The 18,056-nt window shown below is 34.1% G+C and overlaps 1 protein-coding gene across 3 annotated transcripts in view; it reads left to right on the top strand.

Annotated features, from left to right (window-relative positions):
* The window catches only part of LOC149794928 (uncharacterized), a 137,691-nt gene that overhangs the window by 35,536 nt on the left and 84,099 nt on the right, over nt 1–18,056 (top strand). Inside the window, exon 5 of one of the 3 annotated variants that reach the window (XM_089964568.1) lies at nt 2,387–2,527. The exons of the other annotated variants lie outside the window; for them this stretch is intronic. Coding sequence (XP_089820694.1) covers nt 2,387–2,527 — 141 coding nt within the window. The remainder of the gene's footprint in view (nt 1–2,386; nt 2,528–18,056) is intronic. 3 annotated transcript variants of the gene reach the window in all.

The raw sequence follows: 18,056 nt of genomic DNA, 5'->3' as shown, positions 1-18,056 counted from the left end.
ATTATCACTTAATGAAAAAGAATCCATCACCATGCCTACCTTATAACAGGAACATGTTATAACATGATGGGGTTTATTTTATGATCATACCTGCATTAAAACAGGAACTTCTTATAACATGTTGGGGTTTATTCCATGACCATACCTGCCTTATAACAGGAACCTGTTTTAACATGATGGGGTTTATTCCATGATCATACCTGCCTTAAAACAGGAACTTGTTATAGCATTTTGGAGTTTATTCCATGACCATACCTACCTTATAACAGGAACATGCTATAACATGATGGGGTTTATTCCTTGACTTTACCTGCCTTATAACAGGAACATGTTATGACATGATGGGCTTTATTCCATGACCATGCCTGCCTTATAACAAGAACATGTTAAAACATGATGGGCTTTATTCCATGACCATACCTGCCTTATAACAGGAACATAACAGTGTTAAAAAATAAAAATAATTGAATTATGCTTAGTTATAAGGTTTTACAGCCATTGAAACATCCTATATGAATATAATTTGAATTAGTTTTGTGAGTTGTGCTTCATCAATGGGATCCCGATTATCCTTAGTTTTGGGCTAACTTTCATAAGGTCCATGGTCAGACTTCTGATATTAAATGGTACCTGAACAGATCACAGATATTCAAACCAAAGATGTCCACAGTTAAGGCAGTCATCAATATCCGTAACTCATATCCATGCAATAAGGAAAAGAAGAGTAGAGAACATGGACACCATGCATAATAGACTGACCATGAACAAGTATGGTCATACCATGAACCATCCATGGTCAGACATGACTCCATTGTGAGTAGTCATGCCCCAGTTTCACTACATATGTTACAGTTTCTTTCTAAAATTAAAATTTTCTAAAATCATACTGCTTGGGTAGTAATGATAATTTTTTCACAGAATGTTCAGCAGTCATCAAGGATTATAATAGAGCCAATTAAGTTGTTTAAATTTCTTAAAGGAGTCTTGTCTTATTCTGGTGAAATTTTGAGGACGTCCCCAAATTTCATGAATTCTTCAACTCTCTTTTCATGATTAGAATGGTTTCTGTAAGTTGAATTTTAAAACTCAAACATGATTTTACAGCCATTGCATTATCTCTTCCTTGGACAAAAGTATTGATCTGGTTTCAAAGTATGTAAGCAATAAGCCTTCCCATTATCTCTACCTTGGACAAAAGTGTTGATATTGTTTCAAAGTTCCTAAGCACAATAATATCAGATCTCAGTTTGAGAAGAATTTTAGCAAGTCTGTGCATTTAGTAGTCAAAGAAAGAAGATCCATTTATCACAAATTTAAGGACCAATGCAATTGGCTACATAAGTTTAACCTGAATCTTCTTAAGTGAATATATCACATTAAAAGGTAAAATATGTATTTTGATGATGTATGCAGTGGAAATCTAGGTGTAAAGCAACAAATAAATGGCTCCAGATTTGGCCTCAGACTGAAGGTCAAATTTGAACTGCTTTGCAAGAATTAAGACAAAAATTTCTTTCCTTACTGTAGTGACCAGTCACATGCCTGTATATTAGTAAATGATTTTCGCCTGTGTGCTGTAGTGACCAATGGCCCATATTTAATCCTATTTCCATGTTGTTTAATTATCCATGGATAGACTGGCCCATTTTTGATAATATTTCCATGTTAGTAATTATCCATCAATGGATAGGCCCATATTTAATAATATTTCCATATTGTCAGTAATTATCCGTGGATGGATTGTCCCATATATGACTGTATATCCATGTCTAACTATTCATGGATGAATTGTCCCATATTTATAATATTTCATGGTGTCAGTGATTATTGATGGATAGATTGGCCCATATTTGACCATATTTTCATGTTGTCTATGATTTCCCATGTTTTCTTGAGGATAAATGTGGTACCCAATCTTGTCATGAATGTGCTTACTTCACATTTCATGATGGATAAACATAATTGGGATGCACCATGGACAGTTTGGATCATGGATATCCAGAGTAGTATAGGGATAATGGTGGACTCGTTATAACATAGAAAATATGAGACTGACAGTGAACATATGGAGGTTCAGTAGAATGACATTTTGTTTTGTTCAGAACAATATCCTGTGCTCAAAACATTTTTATGTCCTTCGGGATTGATCTGCTGCATCTATGCCATTGACACCTTTGTGTTAGCTCACATTATGCCTTGACATCTTTGTGGTAGCTCACATTATGCCATGGACATCTTTGTGGTAGCTCACATTATGCCATGGACACCTTTGTCTAGCTCACATCTGTGAAGCCCTGAATAGAGACACCCACATCCTGCTACATATATTGAAATTAAGACAGTAAAAATTGCAGGAACATATTATATATTGCTGGTACTTTTTCAGAGAGAGTTAAAACTGGCATCCGACGTGTGGTAAGTCATCCCCCTATATCTGATGGTTTCCCATTCCAACCGATTTCCTCTGTGACTGAATTTCTAGAGGCTGATCACCCTGGGCAGAATAGCCCAGCAGGGTTGTCTGAGGGTAAACATTTTTAAAATGCAGTTGTGTGGTTTGTTTTCCAATAGTTTGTTTATGATTTTTCTACATTTGGTTTGTTTGTGCATTTGTTCATTTTTTAAGGACTGTCCATTTAATTTTCTGTGAGGAGTCAGGGTTGAGGCTTGGGATTTTTTTTCCCTATAAAGGATGTCTTTCTTTTATCACAAGGTGATAATTTTTTTAACTAATATGATGGATATAATTGTTATTTTGTTTCTACAAAAGCATTTTTTCAGGCAATTTTGGGGCAGAAAATGTTTTGTTTTTAAAAAAATGGAATCCAAGGGTCCTCCTGAAAACAAAATGGTCAGTACCTTGAAGGTTCAAAATGCCATAAAAATCTTCAAAATTGTTACACGTACACTCATCAGGCTTGGAATTTGGATGCATTCTAGGCCAAATAACTACCCATGCCAAAAAAAGGAGGTCACTGTGTTATTACACATATATTTTTATATGTTTGTTCATTACATCTGTAAGCACTTATGTCTTTCAATGAATCCATTTTAGCACAATAGTGCAACTATTGAACTTAGTTCCCAGAACTTTTATACATTTTATCATGATCATGAGTAGACGACCTTATTAAATTTCAGGCCATTACAGCAATTTTTTCATTTACACATAGTCGCTCTTTTTGAACTTATACTTTTTGATAAATACCAATTTTATGACAATTACTGCTTGAGGTAGACAAATCAGATTTGATAGGCATATATTGATCATTAGATCATGATGATGAATATTTGTATTCATGTGTAGATGATGAATATTTGTATTCATGTGTAGATGATGAATATTTGTATTCATGTGTAGATGATGAATATTTGATTTCATACCATTGTAACAGCAGTTCTTTAAACATTTTTAAAACTGGTTTTGCTTAGTTGAAACCAAAACTGTGTGTGTGCAATTTAGGAGAAACCATGTGGAGAAGAGAAGTACAATTTGGTTTTCATGTTTGAATGCATGTGTAGATTATTTGATTAGATTTTCATGCCATTAAAGCATTTTTTCTAATATGTCTACAGGTCTGAATTTTTATTGACTTGGACCTTTTTTAGTCTGTTTGCATGGCTTGCAAACATATTTTTCAAATACAGATCAGATTTATTCCCCAGAATTTTTCATTGTGTAATATTCATTCTGGACCCTGTTACACCTCACTCTTCAAAATATATGTGTGGCCTATTGCTAAGATAGTAAAATTAACACACCTCAAGTAGGTCACTGATGTATTTTGCATGTTTTTGGTGGCTTATGTATTTCCAGATCTAAGTTTGTTACACCATCCATATTTTGGACCTTATTACAGCTAAATGATCAAATTAGTATGTGGATGCATCTACATAATGCAAAATAGCCCAATAGAATGAAGGTCACTGTTACCTACTGCATGCTTTGTTATCATTTCACCAAAAGACATTTCACCCCATGTCTTTGATACTAGAAGCTCCAAACTGATCAAACTATATAGAAGGCTTCATACATATAGGCATTTCACACCTGTTGAAAATAGGTCACTCTTTGTCACACAAATGATTTTCCAGCCTATATAACATATACGTTTTTCAGCTTGCATCAAACTTTACTTGTAAATGCATGTACTGCACTACTATACCATACTATAATTTCAATATGAGGTCACTGTGGCCTGGGTACCTCTGATTAAGTTAATCACTGAAATAAATTATACCCAATATCTTGTTGATGCATGTCAGCAAGTTACATATTGCAGTACTAAATCTAGGTCAGTGTGATTCAGTTTTGATACTTGAGACATTTCACTTTGTAAACATTGGCAACCCTCTTCTTGGAAACTACTTGAGTTACATGTTTGGTAACCTAGCTACAGCGTCTAAAGAAAAGTTCATAATAGTACAGGATATTTGTCCGTTTAGAAGCACCTTATTGGTATGGAGTGGCACTGGACTTGGGAATTACTGCTTGCCTCATGAAGTGTGATATTACAGTTGTGGTTCTGTGGGTGGGTGTGATATAAAATTCTTTGCAGTTTTAAATGTGATTTTGCAAAATGCTACTGTTTGCAATTTGTGGCATATTTGTTGTCTAGTTTGATGTTGTAAGTTACTGTTATTATTATTTCTTTCTGCTCTCATTTGTAGTGACAGTGGGCTGTTGTGTTGGCCTGTTGAAGTGTGATGCTTGAATTTACTGTGTGATTATTCCATTGTGATGTTAGAATTCATATGTCCTTGTCAGTGTGATGCTTGAAAAATGTTATTATTTTTGTTTGTATCAATCTCCATCAGTTTGAGCACTGATGGAAGTGCTGTTTAGTCACTTCTTTTGTGGTATTTGAACATATGTAAATTAGGCTTGACTTGGATGCAGCAGTATCAAAGATGTTCAATCTTATATCCTTTGATAAATTGTTTATCACTTCCAGTCCTTTATATTTATTCTAGTATTACATTGGGAAAGAGTTACAGTGTTTATCATTTCCAGTCCTTTATATTTATTCTAGTATTACTCTGTGAAAAAGTGTTAAATTTTTTTCAAAGCATGGTAGTTATTGGTATACTGTTGTTTTCACTTTTAATTTTCAGTCTGGTAGTTTCTTCTTCCATGACCTTTAAATTACTGTTTGCTACTTCTTTATGATAGATCCTGTACTTTAAAAAAATTCTTTCAGTAATAACAGCAATTGAGGGTGAGACATATATAATATTTTAACAGTGCATGCAAATTATCCAAGAGTTTACTGAATGTTCAATGACAAAGCTTTAGCATAACTGTTGTATGTATGGTATTTGGTGGCTCTATAAAGTTTCCACTTTTTCTTAAGTACTTTGGTTAGCAAATGTTAGTAATATGTTCGAAGACGAATTATGTCATAACCTAGTATTTATTTGCGAGTACCTTCTCTCTGGACTAGTATGGAAAGATCGTATTATCCATTTAATCAGAATAATGTGGACAGGGTCATTTTATTGTGTGCAAGGAAAGATTGCTTCAAAATATCTCATATGAGATATATTTTTCAATCCAGATAAAGTTTGCTTTGTAACCATTATAAATTTTGTAACAATTTCATAGCCATTAAGGACATTTTCTTCTTTTTGTAATAATTAAAAATCTAAATTTTTCCAGAACAAAATCAGTTTTTTTTCAGACATGGCAGTCTGGGAAAAAATGTATCTGTGACCTGTCTCTACACCTATAAAGTGTATTTTGTGGTGGTTTAAGACTTTACAGCGAAATTGTGAAATTCAGGGTCAGAAGAGAAAAGATGTCTTTTCTGAACTCTACATTATAATAACCACAACCACTTTCAACATCTGCAATTTTTTAAAATATAATTATGTTCTGTATCATTCACTTCCAATTTTCAGTAGAACAAGCAGACTTGCGACGATCAGTAACCAAACAAAAGAATTCTGATGGACAATCACACTTGTCCAAAGTCTATCCAGAATATGTCTCACCCTTACTTCACCCCTGTAGAACATCAGACCCTGAATTCAGATGGGGCTGCAGACTAGAAACCATGTATAGTGTGTGGTTCAGCCAAAGTGATCCATTTTATCTGCTGTGGTGCTTAATTGTATGCTCAGAATCAGACTTAGCATTTATTGGTTGGGTCAACATTAATATTAATCTTTCATCCTCATCGGCATTTTATTTCTGCTTCTTCAGTTGCATCATTAATGAGAAAATATTCGTCACATTATATTTTATTTCAGTCACGATACTCACTTTCACACAGTTTTGTTCACTGATCATTGAGAGATACTATATAGCTTCATTTCTTTTCAAAGATTATTTGCATTGGATGATCTGTTGTTTCTCCTTAATTGTAATAACTTTTGTTTCATAAAAATTATTTTTCAGGCATATATTTCACTTTACATTCTTACAGCTTCTAAATTTATGATGATGTTGAACTTCATTATTTGCATAGTTTCTGTCCTAAAATTGGTTTTGTCATAAAATTATATCATAATAGGCAGGATGGCTACAGTGTTGGTGTATGTGATATTTTCTCAGAACAGAAGATCTGTGCAGTTCACATGCAATACAACATTCCCTCATTATAATGCTTTCTATAGCAGCCATGGAGTATACCAGTATATAGTGACTGACTCACAATGAAGTACATTATGTATACAGTATTCCCTCTTTATAATGCTTTCCATGACAGCCATGGAATATACCACCATATTTTGGGACTGTCTTACAGTGAAGTGCATTATACATACAGAATTCCCTCTTTATAATGCTTTCCATGGCAGCCATGGAGTATACCATCATATAGTGGGACTGTCTCACAATGAAGCACATTATATGTACAGTACTCCCTCTATAATTCTTTCCATGGTAGCCATGGAGTGTGCCACCATATAGTGGGACTGTCTTACAGTGAAGTGTATTATACATAAAAAGTACTCCCTCTTTATGATGCTTTCTACAGGAGCCATGAGATGGCAGCCATGAGACTTTCTTACAATGAAGTACATCATACATACAGTATTACCTCTTTATAATGCTTTCCATGGCAGCCATGGAGTATACCACCATATAGTGAGACTGTTTTACAATGAAGTGCTTTATGCATACAGTATTTCCTCTTTATAATGCTTTCCATGACAGCCATGGAGTATACCACCATATTTTGGGACTGTGAAGTGCATTATACATACAGAATTCCCTCTTTATAATGCTTTCCATGACAGCCATGGAGTATACTACCATATCTTGGGACTGTTGTACAATGAAGTGCATTATGCATACAGTACTCCTCTTTATAATGCTTTCTATGGCAGCCATGAGACTGTCTTACAATGAAGTGCATTATACATACAGTTTCAGTACTACTGCCTTATAAAGAAACTATGTTCCAATGAAGGGCCCTATAGTGAGGACTGCTGTCCATTATATTTGGTTTAGTTAACAAATATGGGCAGAATACAAATCAGTAGAATTAAAACTGCCCTAAAAACTTTAAATATTGCATATTTTGGGAGTTTTTATGGCATTTACTCCATTTTAAATGTACCTCAATTATGAATTTCACGATGATGCATTTTTGGTCATGAACATTTTTAAAATTTCATCCCACAACACAAAATACCACCGAGAAACTTTCCAACAGTTTTACTAATGTATTCCAATATTAGAACAAATTTTATATGTAACTTTTACAAAAATGAAGAACTGCACTACTCTGTCTTTTGTTAAATGTTTGAATAGAAAAATTAATTGAGAGAATTATTAATACATGTATGTGAACAAGCAGCTGGAGTGGTAATTTCTGTAATAACCAGTTTGATTAGGTCACATATCAGTGACATAATGCAAAACACTACTTAAGTATTTAATAATCCTTATGTTTTGCACTGATATTTTTGACACTATCCTTGCTATTTTAGTTAGAATAAAAACTGCGCTCCGTCACTCGGGTAGCCTGAAACAAAATTCTACAGCACTGCCCCCAACAACAGAATCCTTGTCTGAATCCTTGTCAGTAGATGAGGGGGATGCAGATTGCCCAGGTACATAGATGAATGCTTCACAGCACAGTGTGTTCAAAACATAAATGCTTATATGTGTCTTTTGAGTTGCAATACTTAAATATCTTGTGTTCACTTACACAGCTGTACTCGGTATCTTCACTAAAATTACAGTGTAGCATTGTGTGTTTTACTTTGATTTATCACATTTAAGCACCTGCAAAAATTACAGTGTAGCATTGTGTGTTTTACTTTGATTTATCACAGTTAAGCACCTGCATAAATTTCAGTGTAGTATTGTGTATTTTACTTTGATTTATCATAGTTAAGCACCTGCAAAAATTACAGTGTAGTATTGTGTGTTTTACTTTCATTTATCACATTTAAGCACCTGCAGAAATTACAGTGTAGCATTGTGTTTTACTTTGATTTATCACAGTTAACCACATGTAAAAAATTACAATGTAGTATTGGACATTTTACTTCATCAGAATATAGTTGCCTTATTTTAGTTTTAGGAGAAATGATGTGGAACATGGTATAGCTGATGGCAACAGTACTGATAGTAAGATAATATTTAAATTTTTGCATGGACCCCTAATTTGATAAATACTCTTTATAAAATTAACTGTTTGGAGTTGGAAATGTTTTTTCCCAGCAAAAGAAATGACCCATCCCACCTATGATTTGGAAATATTGGAGATTCCCACCCAGTAACCATATGAACTGTATATGCATTATTTGGGCATAAAAAGGCCAAGCCATTTATGCAGCTTGCATTGGCTTTTTTGTCTCCCCCCCCACTGGTCCCTTGATCATATGCAGTGTTGATTGCCCTACGTGGGCTATACAGTGTAGTGTAGTGTATATCATGTAGCATTACATTGTGCTGTGTAGTGTAGTGTAGTGTAATGTAGTTCCATCCAGTGCTTTATTGGAGCAATCTAGGTTTGTAGTGTGGGTAAAGTAATATGTAATCTGGTGTTGGTGTTGGATGACTAGTTTCACACAAAAATGTTTCATTTCCACCGGAGCAATGCCCGTATGAACACAAAGATCTAAAAATATTTAGGCAGGGCACAGAGCTGAAGCAGCAGATAGGGTCCTTTCTGTGGCACATGAATATAAACAGGCATACTGGTAATTAGGTTCAGTCCCAGGGCACATAAATATAAACAAGGATACTGGTAGTTAGGTTCAGTCCCTGGGCACATGAATACAAAGAGGGATACTTGTAGTTAGGTTCAGTCCCAGGGCACATAAATATAAAGAGGGCTACTGGTGGTTTGGTTCAGTCCAAGAGCACATGAATATAAAGAGGGATGCTGGTAGTTTGGTTCAGTCTGAGGGCACAGGAATATAAAGAGGGATGCTGGTAGTCTGATTCAGTCCAAGGGCACATGAATATAAAGAGGGACACTGGTAGTTTGGTTTAGTCCAAGGGCACATGAATATAAGCAGTGCTAGTAGTAGCATAGGGTCCTTTCATAGGGCACATGTTCTACAAGGATCATTTCTTGGACCATTACTCTTTCTGCTGTACATCAGTGTTACCATATCATGTTGAGCTATCTGCCACTAACATGTTTGCAGATGACATGACATTATATAACACTGGATCAACATTTCATGAGATTAGCACTAAATTAAATAAAGATTTGGTAAAAATAAATAACTGGTTTGAACACAGTGGTATGAAGATAAATGCAGCCAAATGAAAAGTCATAATCATAGGTAGTTGAGCAAGAGTAAAAGCTGAGAAAATTGATTTCAAAGTTAAAATGATAAAAGGAATGGATATAGAACAGTCTGAAAATGAAAAACTACTTGGCATCATGATTGACAATACTACTTGGCATCATGATTGACAATACTACTTGGCATCATGACTGACAATACCTTGTGCTGGAAATTACAAGCTGATAAGGTCATTAAGAACTCACTGCTTTATATCTTGAACAGAATAAAATCTTATCTCCCTCAAGAACAAAAAAAGATATTCTACAATGATCTTTATCATGCCAGAACTAGAATATTGTTGTTCTATCTGGGGTAACAATGGTACATATATCAGGAAAGATGAATGAAATTTCCGAAAATAGCAACTTTAGTTATTCTTGATGCTGATTTAGATATACCATCAACAAATCTATTTAAAACACTAATGTGACTTCCATTCAGCTGGCAACTCTGAGTCTCAAAAGTGTTTATCTGTCTGTAAATCCTTACATGGTTTGGTTCTGGATTACCTTAAATGTAACTTTAAATTTGTTAAAAATGTACATACAGCTGTATGTATGAAGTTCAACTAAGATCCATCTCAAACAACAAGTTATATTTACCTAAATCAGATTCAGAGTTTTATAAGAAGAGTTTTGCTTTCTCTGGAACCAATTTATGGAATTCCATACCACCTTATACAAAGTCAGTTGAATCACGTCAAGAATTCAAAAAGCTTCTTAGTCAACATCTCCAGAAATAATCATCGGTATGATTTTGTTTAATTCAGTACTATTAGTTTTTTCAAAATTGTTATCATGTATTCACTTAAAATATTGTACACATGTTCACTACTACTATTTGTATGAATCCTGTATGTACTCATCCCTAAAGTTTTGTACATATTTTATTGTAGCAGTAGATCAGTTGTCCAGTTTTTAACAGCATTTGTTGTCTAAAGACACCTTATCTTGTAAAAATTCTGCATTATTTATATTTTTGTACAAATATCATTGTAGAAGGCCTCATGGAAGATTGGTCAGTTGATCAAATAAGCTTCTTCTTTAAATAAAGTCATTATTATTATTATTATTATTATTATTATTATTATTATTATTATGTGAATATATGCAGTGCTAGTAATTGCTAGGGCATTTCCTAGGACACATGAATATATGCAATGCCTTAAGGGATATGGTCAACATAGCCCTATTACTGTAACCCCTTTTAATCCTCATGGAATGTGGGAATATCTGTTTCAGGGAAGTGAATTCTCAATGTCACCATGAACACTGGGGCCTTGACCTCATAGCAGAGCTAATGTTGTGGGTGGAGGCCTGACATTATCCCCTTTTAACATGGAAAAGAAAGGAGTGAGGCTGGTCTTTTTTTTTCCAGATGTGTTTTTGTCCACTTGCTGAGTCTGTCGCTGGAGACAATACCATTGTTCCACTTGAGCAGTTACATAGCAAGGCTTCCTGTATTGCCAGGCCTCACTGGCATCAGAGAGACATGGGGTCACATAGGTCAGCCTCACAGGAGCATGACAGTGTGAAGACATCCTTATAGTGGACAATAATGAAATTCGACACAGTTCAGGCTCATATAGTACCTCCTTCCACCCAACCATTGATTCAGATGGCAGAAGAGGCAGGGCTTTGGTCATTTGATAATGTAGCAAACAGAGTCTTCTACCCCTGGATCAGTGTTCCAAGCCCTCGCCCTCAGAGAACAAGAGAATCATTCCAGTTTGGACAGACTTCAGAGACACCTCAATCCCAGATCTTCTTTTGATGCCCTATTTAGCTATGGTCAGGAACTGTCTCAAAAGCTTTTTAAGGACCAAGAGTTTGCTATGCAGCATAAGGGGTTGTAAGTCCCCTAAGTCCCCTCCTTTACACTGAAACCTCTTATGTGGCTAGCTACAGGGTTCACTCTTCTGCTTTGTCCCCCACCCCATGGCATCACAAATGGCTATTCCATTGCAATCTGGGCCCTCTTCATAGTTAAGAACCTAGAGGCGTTGGAACTCAAGGGTAGGTTTCTTATCACCATAGCCTTACAGCTAAACTACAGCATTTGCCAGAGGCAGTTCTTGAAACTTCTAGGCATGCCTTATCCATGTCCATGGTTTCTGTTATGTTGAGGTGAATACATTTTAAATCATTCAGTATATGATCATCACATATATCTGGCAGCAAGAGAGAATTGAGTTATAGATTTTTACATACCTCTACAACTCAAGATTTGATCCGTAAAGTGGACAGCTTTTTGTCAAGGCTCACATGTACTGCAATGACATAGAGAAAAATTGCACCGTAAGAAGTAACATTGTCATGGTCAAATCCACAGCCAGAGAACTAGCAATAAATGTACCCCCCCCACCAGTGCTGGCACTTTGTGTGTTCTGAAGTGAGTAAATATAAGTCAGCATTCACCAAGGCCAAAAATCAACACTGTTGGTAATGCTCCACATTGCAACAAAACCCAATATGCAGTTATGTTCTTATATAATAAAGAAATATTGTCATGCACACAATTCCATTACACAAAGGACACATTGAAGACATATGTTCTTTACAATATGACAGTAAATTTAATTAGATGGAGTGGGAAATACACAGAGTTTGTATGATATTGCCTTTAATGCACATATTCCTTACCATGCAATTTCTGTCAAAAGGAACTCAGAAATTTCATAATTGCATTAATGGAGTTTGCTGTAATGTATGACTTTATAGACCTGTTTTATTCTTAGAAATGCAATTAGCTAACATACTGCTTGTTTGCATTTATGCAATGATTTGTAAAAAATGAAACTTATTAGGTAAAAAGTAGATTAGGCATACATTTAAAAAAATGCCTTAATTTTCTATAAAATAACAAAAAAAGTAATTATCAAATGTTTATACAAAAGTGTTATTGACAAATCAATTATTACCCTACTGTAAGTTACAGTTCTGGCTGCAATAATAAATCCAGTGAAGAAATTGGAGTATGGATCAATTATTAAGTAAATGCCATTTATTACACAATTCCTATCAGATGTGGTTTTTCATTGACTGTCAAGGCATACCATGATGTGTGTTGATTCTTCATCTTCGATAGTCATTGTTATCACTCTGTGGTCTTAAAGTATGTAACAGAAAAGTGCAAAAACCAACAAGGTTTGTAAAATTCAGCAAAATTTATTTCCCTAGAATGCAAAGTGAAAATTGTAAAGGAACTTAATGGTATTGTGAATTAAATTCCAAATAGTCCTAAAGTTCTATTACAAGTCCAAAAGGATAGAGTATTCCAAATGAATTCAGTTGGTGTTCTGAATGAATTCCAACCTTGAATGTGATGATGTGCCAATAGCCTGGAATAATGTTGATGTGCTGACAGTCTTTATGTATTGCAATGATGATTCCAATTGTCTCTAAATGGATTCACAATAATGCCAAAATAGTGATTTAGTCTGAAAGTATTAATGAGGCATTTGTAATTCCAATGAATAACTTAAATAAATAGATAAACACTCTCAAATTTTAACTAAATAAAATTAAAAAACTGATTCCACCCATCTGAAAACCTAAGACACAATTGGAGGACCAGGAAGAGAGTCCAAAGTTCATTTATAGAACATTTTGAGTTATAAACATGATCAGGTCTTCTACTTAAATGTTTATACAGAACATGACAAACATCTAGTAGACTACTAATTTCTGAGGGGAAACCTATGCTCTAAACTCAGATCCATGTTAACATGTTTACCTATAAGTACTAATTATCTAAAAATATATATAGTTCAATCATAGACAAAAATTAGCCATGTAATACATTGTTTACAAAATGGCCCTTACAGTCTATAATCATAGACAAATGCCAAATATAAATTATATGTTATATATACATAAAATCATTCTTCATGTTAAGTAGTCTTTCTTCACTTTGCTTGACCATTCTTCATGTTAGTCATTCTTCATGTTACATAGTCATTCTTTATTTTGCACATTTATTCTTCATGTTACAATTATTCTCCATATTACATAATCATTCTTCATGTTATAATCATTCATCGTGTTGCATAGTCATTCTTCGTATTACATGTTCATTCTTGATGTTGCATTGTCATTCTTTGTGTTGCATAGTCATTCTTCATGTTTGATAGTCATTCTTCATGTTGCAGTAAATTTTCATGTTACATAGTCATTCTTCATGTTAGTCATTCTTCAAATAAGTCATTGTTCATGCTACATAGTTATTCATGTTAGATAGTAATTCTTCATGTTACAGTAAATTTTATTGTTACATAGTCATTCTTTATGTTAGTCATTATTCATGTTTCATAGTCATTCTTTTTGTTACATATTCATTCTTCATATTACATAGTCATTCTTCATGTTTGTCATTTTTCATGTTTCATAGTCATTCTTCATGTTACATAGTCTTTCTTCATATTACATATTCATTCTTTATGTTACAGTCATTCTTCATGTTAGTTATTCTTCATCTAACAGTCATTTTTTATGTTACATAGTCATTCATTTTAAATAGTAATTCTTTATGTTACAGTCAATTTTCTTGTTTCATATTCATTCTTTATGTTAATCATTCTTCATGTTATGGTCATTTTTCATGTTTCATAGTAATTCTTCATGTTACATATTCATTCTTTATGTTGCATATTCATTCTTCATGATACAGTCATTTTTCATGTTTCATAGTCATTCTTCATGTTATGTAGTCATTCTTCATGTTACATTCTCATTCTTCATGTTACATAGTCATTCTTCATGCTAGTCATTTTTCATGTTTCATAGTCATTCTTCATGTTACATATTCATTCATGTTACATATTCATTCTTCATGTTACATAGTCATTTGTCATGTCAATCATTCTTCATGTAACAGTCATTTTTCATGTTACATATAGTCATTCTTCAAGTTACAATCAATATTCTTGTTACATAGTCATGTTTATGTTAGTCATTCTTCATGTTATGGTCATTTTTCATGTTTCATAGTAATTCTTCATGTTACATATTCATTCTTTATGTTGCATATTCATTCTTCATGATAGAGTCATTTTTCATGTTTCATAGTCATTCTTCATGTTATGTAGTCATTCTTCATGTTACATACTCATTCTTCATGTTGCATAGTCATTTTTCATGTTTCATAGTCAATCTTCATGTTACATATTCATTCATGTTACATATTCATTCTTCTTGTTACATAGTCATTTGTCATGTCAATCATTCTTCATGTAACAGTCATTTTTCATGTTAAATATAGTCATTCTTCAAGTTACAATCAGTATTCTTGTTACATAGTCATGTTTATGTTAGTCATTCTTCATGTTATGGTCATTTTTCATGCTTCATATTCATTCATGTTACATATTCATTTTTCATGTTGCATAGTCATTCTTCATGCTACAGTCATTTTTCACGTTTCATAGTAATTCTTCATGTTACATAGTCTTTCTTCATGTTACATAGTCATTCTTCATGCTAAAGTCATTCTTCATGTTACATACTCATTCTTCATGTTGCATGATCATGACTTCATGTTGCATAGTCATGACCTCATGTTGCATGATCATGACTTTTACATGATATCATAACATTAAGTTCTGAGCATTGGGAAGTGGAATGTTGATTTTTACAATCCTAAAGAAAATGCGATTGCAATTTTTTTTCTTCTCTTAAACATTTAAAGAAAAATGAATACAGACTTTTACTTTGACGAGTATGAAGTTTTATGAATCAATAAACCAATCATAGTGACCTACACATGATATTGGGTCAAGATGATGTTTACTGGTTCATTAAGTTTCATATTTTACATTAGCAAGTTCTATAATTGTGTAATACCAGCATGTATTAGAAATATTCATGTGTCTACAGTTAATACATAAACCCATGACCCATTGCTTTCCAGACTGAGTTAGTCAAATTTCTTAGAAGGACTCTACAGTTGAGTCAGTCAATTTCCTAAGAAGGGCTTTCCAGGCTGAGTTAGTTAAATAAAAGGGATCTCTGGGCTGAGTTAGTAAAATTCCTTAGGAGGACTCTCCAGGCTGAGTTAGTCAAATTCTTTGAAGGGCTTTTTTAGGCTGAGTTAGATTCCTTAGAAGGGCTCTCCAGGCTGAGTTAGTCAAAATAGAAGGGCTCACCAGGCAGTCTAGAGTTAGTCAGATTCCTTAGAAGGGCTCTCCAGGCTGAGTTAGTCAAATTTCTTAGAAGGGTTCTCCTGGCTGAGTCAGTCGAATTCCTAAGAAGCGGTCTCCAAGCTGAGTTAGTGAAATTCCTTAGAAGGGCTCCAGGCTGAGTTAGTCAAATTCCTTAGAAGGGCTCTCAAGGCTGAGTCAGTCAAATTCCTAAGAAGGGGCTTTTCAGGCTCTCAGGTAGTTGAATAGAATGGCTCTCCAGGCAGAGTTAGTCAGATTCTTTAGAAGGGTTCTCAAGGCAGATTTAGTCAGATTATTTGAAGGGATCTCCACGCTGGATTACTCAAACTCCTAAGAAGGGCTCTTCAGGCTGAGGTAGTCAAAATAGATTGGCTCTCCAAGCAGAGTTAGATCTTTTAGAAGGGTTCTCCTGGCTGAGTTAGTCTAATTCCTAAGAAGGGCTCTCCAGGCCGAGTTGGTCAGATTATTTGAAGGGATCACCAGGCAGAGTTAGTTAGATTCCTTAGAAGGGCTGTCTGGGCTGAGTCAGTCACATTCCTAAGAAGGACTTTCAAGTCTGAATTAGTCCAATAGAACGACTCTCCAGGCTTAGTTAGTCCTAAGAAGACAGTTTATTGATAGACTAAAGAAGTTAAGTCACCAGCAAAAGGTTTGTGATTGCAGAATTTTTCATCCATTGATCCAATTTTAAGAATTTTCTATTCAGCCAGGATTAGAATGTTAATTACATGATCAGTTGATTCATGAATTATTGAAATTATTGAGTCCACCGTTTTTATCTTGTTTCCATTGACGTGCAGACCTTGGGGAAAAACATCATAAGAATACAGTGTCAGTCACACTTCATTTACCAGCTTGAATTAGTCTTAGGCTTGGAATTATTAGTTACATGAAAACAGGCTTCAAAATGGAAACAAAAGATGAATTAGGTAAAAATTATCTTTGTGTGTGTGTGTGAAAATTAATTTCAGGGTCTGTACATAAATTACCTTTGGAGAAAGCCAGATCACTCCCATACCGATAAAAGTTCATGTATTTTGCTTTATGTTGAAAAAACGTATAAATCAGGATCTACATACAACCATAACTTTAGATAATTTGCATACCAGTGTACATGTCTGTTTCCTTACAGTTCTTTTATTTTAACATACTATCCCTCTGGACAGAATTAGCTCAGTTCCTAAAATGGGAATTTAGTAGACTAAGAAATTGGTTTAAAAAGTCACCTTTTTTTATTTTCACCTTTTTTGTTTGTGATTTTTGGGGGTTATTTTGTATTTTTTGCACATATCAGATTCCATTGTATAAAGATGACAACAGCAGTGTTGTACCACATGCAGTATTAAATTAAATATATTGTCCTCACTCAACATCAAGTGTCTAACCAAACACAGTATTAATATTATGCACTCACTCATTATCAAGCGTCTAACCAAATGCAGTATTTAAATAATGTACTCACTCATTATCAAGTGTCTAACCAAATGCAGTATTTAAATAATGTACTCACTCATTATATTAAATAATGTACTCACTCATCAAGTGTCTAACCAAATGCAGTATTTAAATAATGTACTCACTCATTATCAAGTGTCTAACCAAATGCAGTATTTAAATAATGTGCTCACTCATTATCAAGTGTCTAACCAAATGCAGTATTAATATAATGTACCCACACATTATCAAGTGTCTCACCAAATGCAGTATTAATATAATGTACCCACACATTATCAAGTGTCTCACCAAATGCAGTATTAATATAATGTACCCACACATTATCAAGTGTCTCACCAAATGCAGTATTAATATAATGTACTCTCTCATTATCAAGTGTTTAACCAAATGCAGTATTTAAATAATGTACTCACTCATTATCAAGTGTCTAACCAAATGCAGTATTAATATAATGTACCCACACATTATCAAGTGTCTCACCAAATGCAGTATTAATATAATGTACCCACACATTATCAAGTGTCTCACCAAATGCAGTATTAATATAATGTACTCTCTCATTATCAAGTGTTTAACCAAATGCAGTATTTAAATAATGTACTCACTCATTATCAAGTGTCTAACCAAATGCAGTATTAATATAATGTACCCACACATTATCAGGTGTCTCACCAAATGCAGTATT

The sequence above is a fragment of the Sinohyriopsis cumingii genome, chromosome 7, assembly GCF_028554795.1.
Source record: "Sinohyriopsis cumingii isolate HCF-2022 chromosome 7, ASM2855479v2, whole genome shotgun sequence".
Classification (NCBI taxonomy): Eukaryota; Metazoa; Mollusca; class Bivalvia; order Unionida; family Unionidae; genus Sinohyriopsis; species Sinohyriopsis cumingii.
This window is presented reverse-complemented; position numbering and strand designations above follow the sequence as displayed.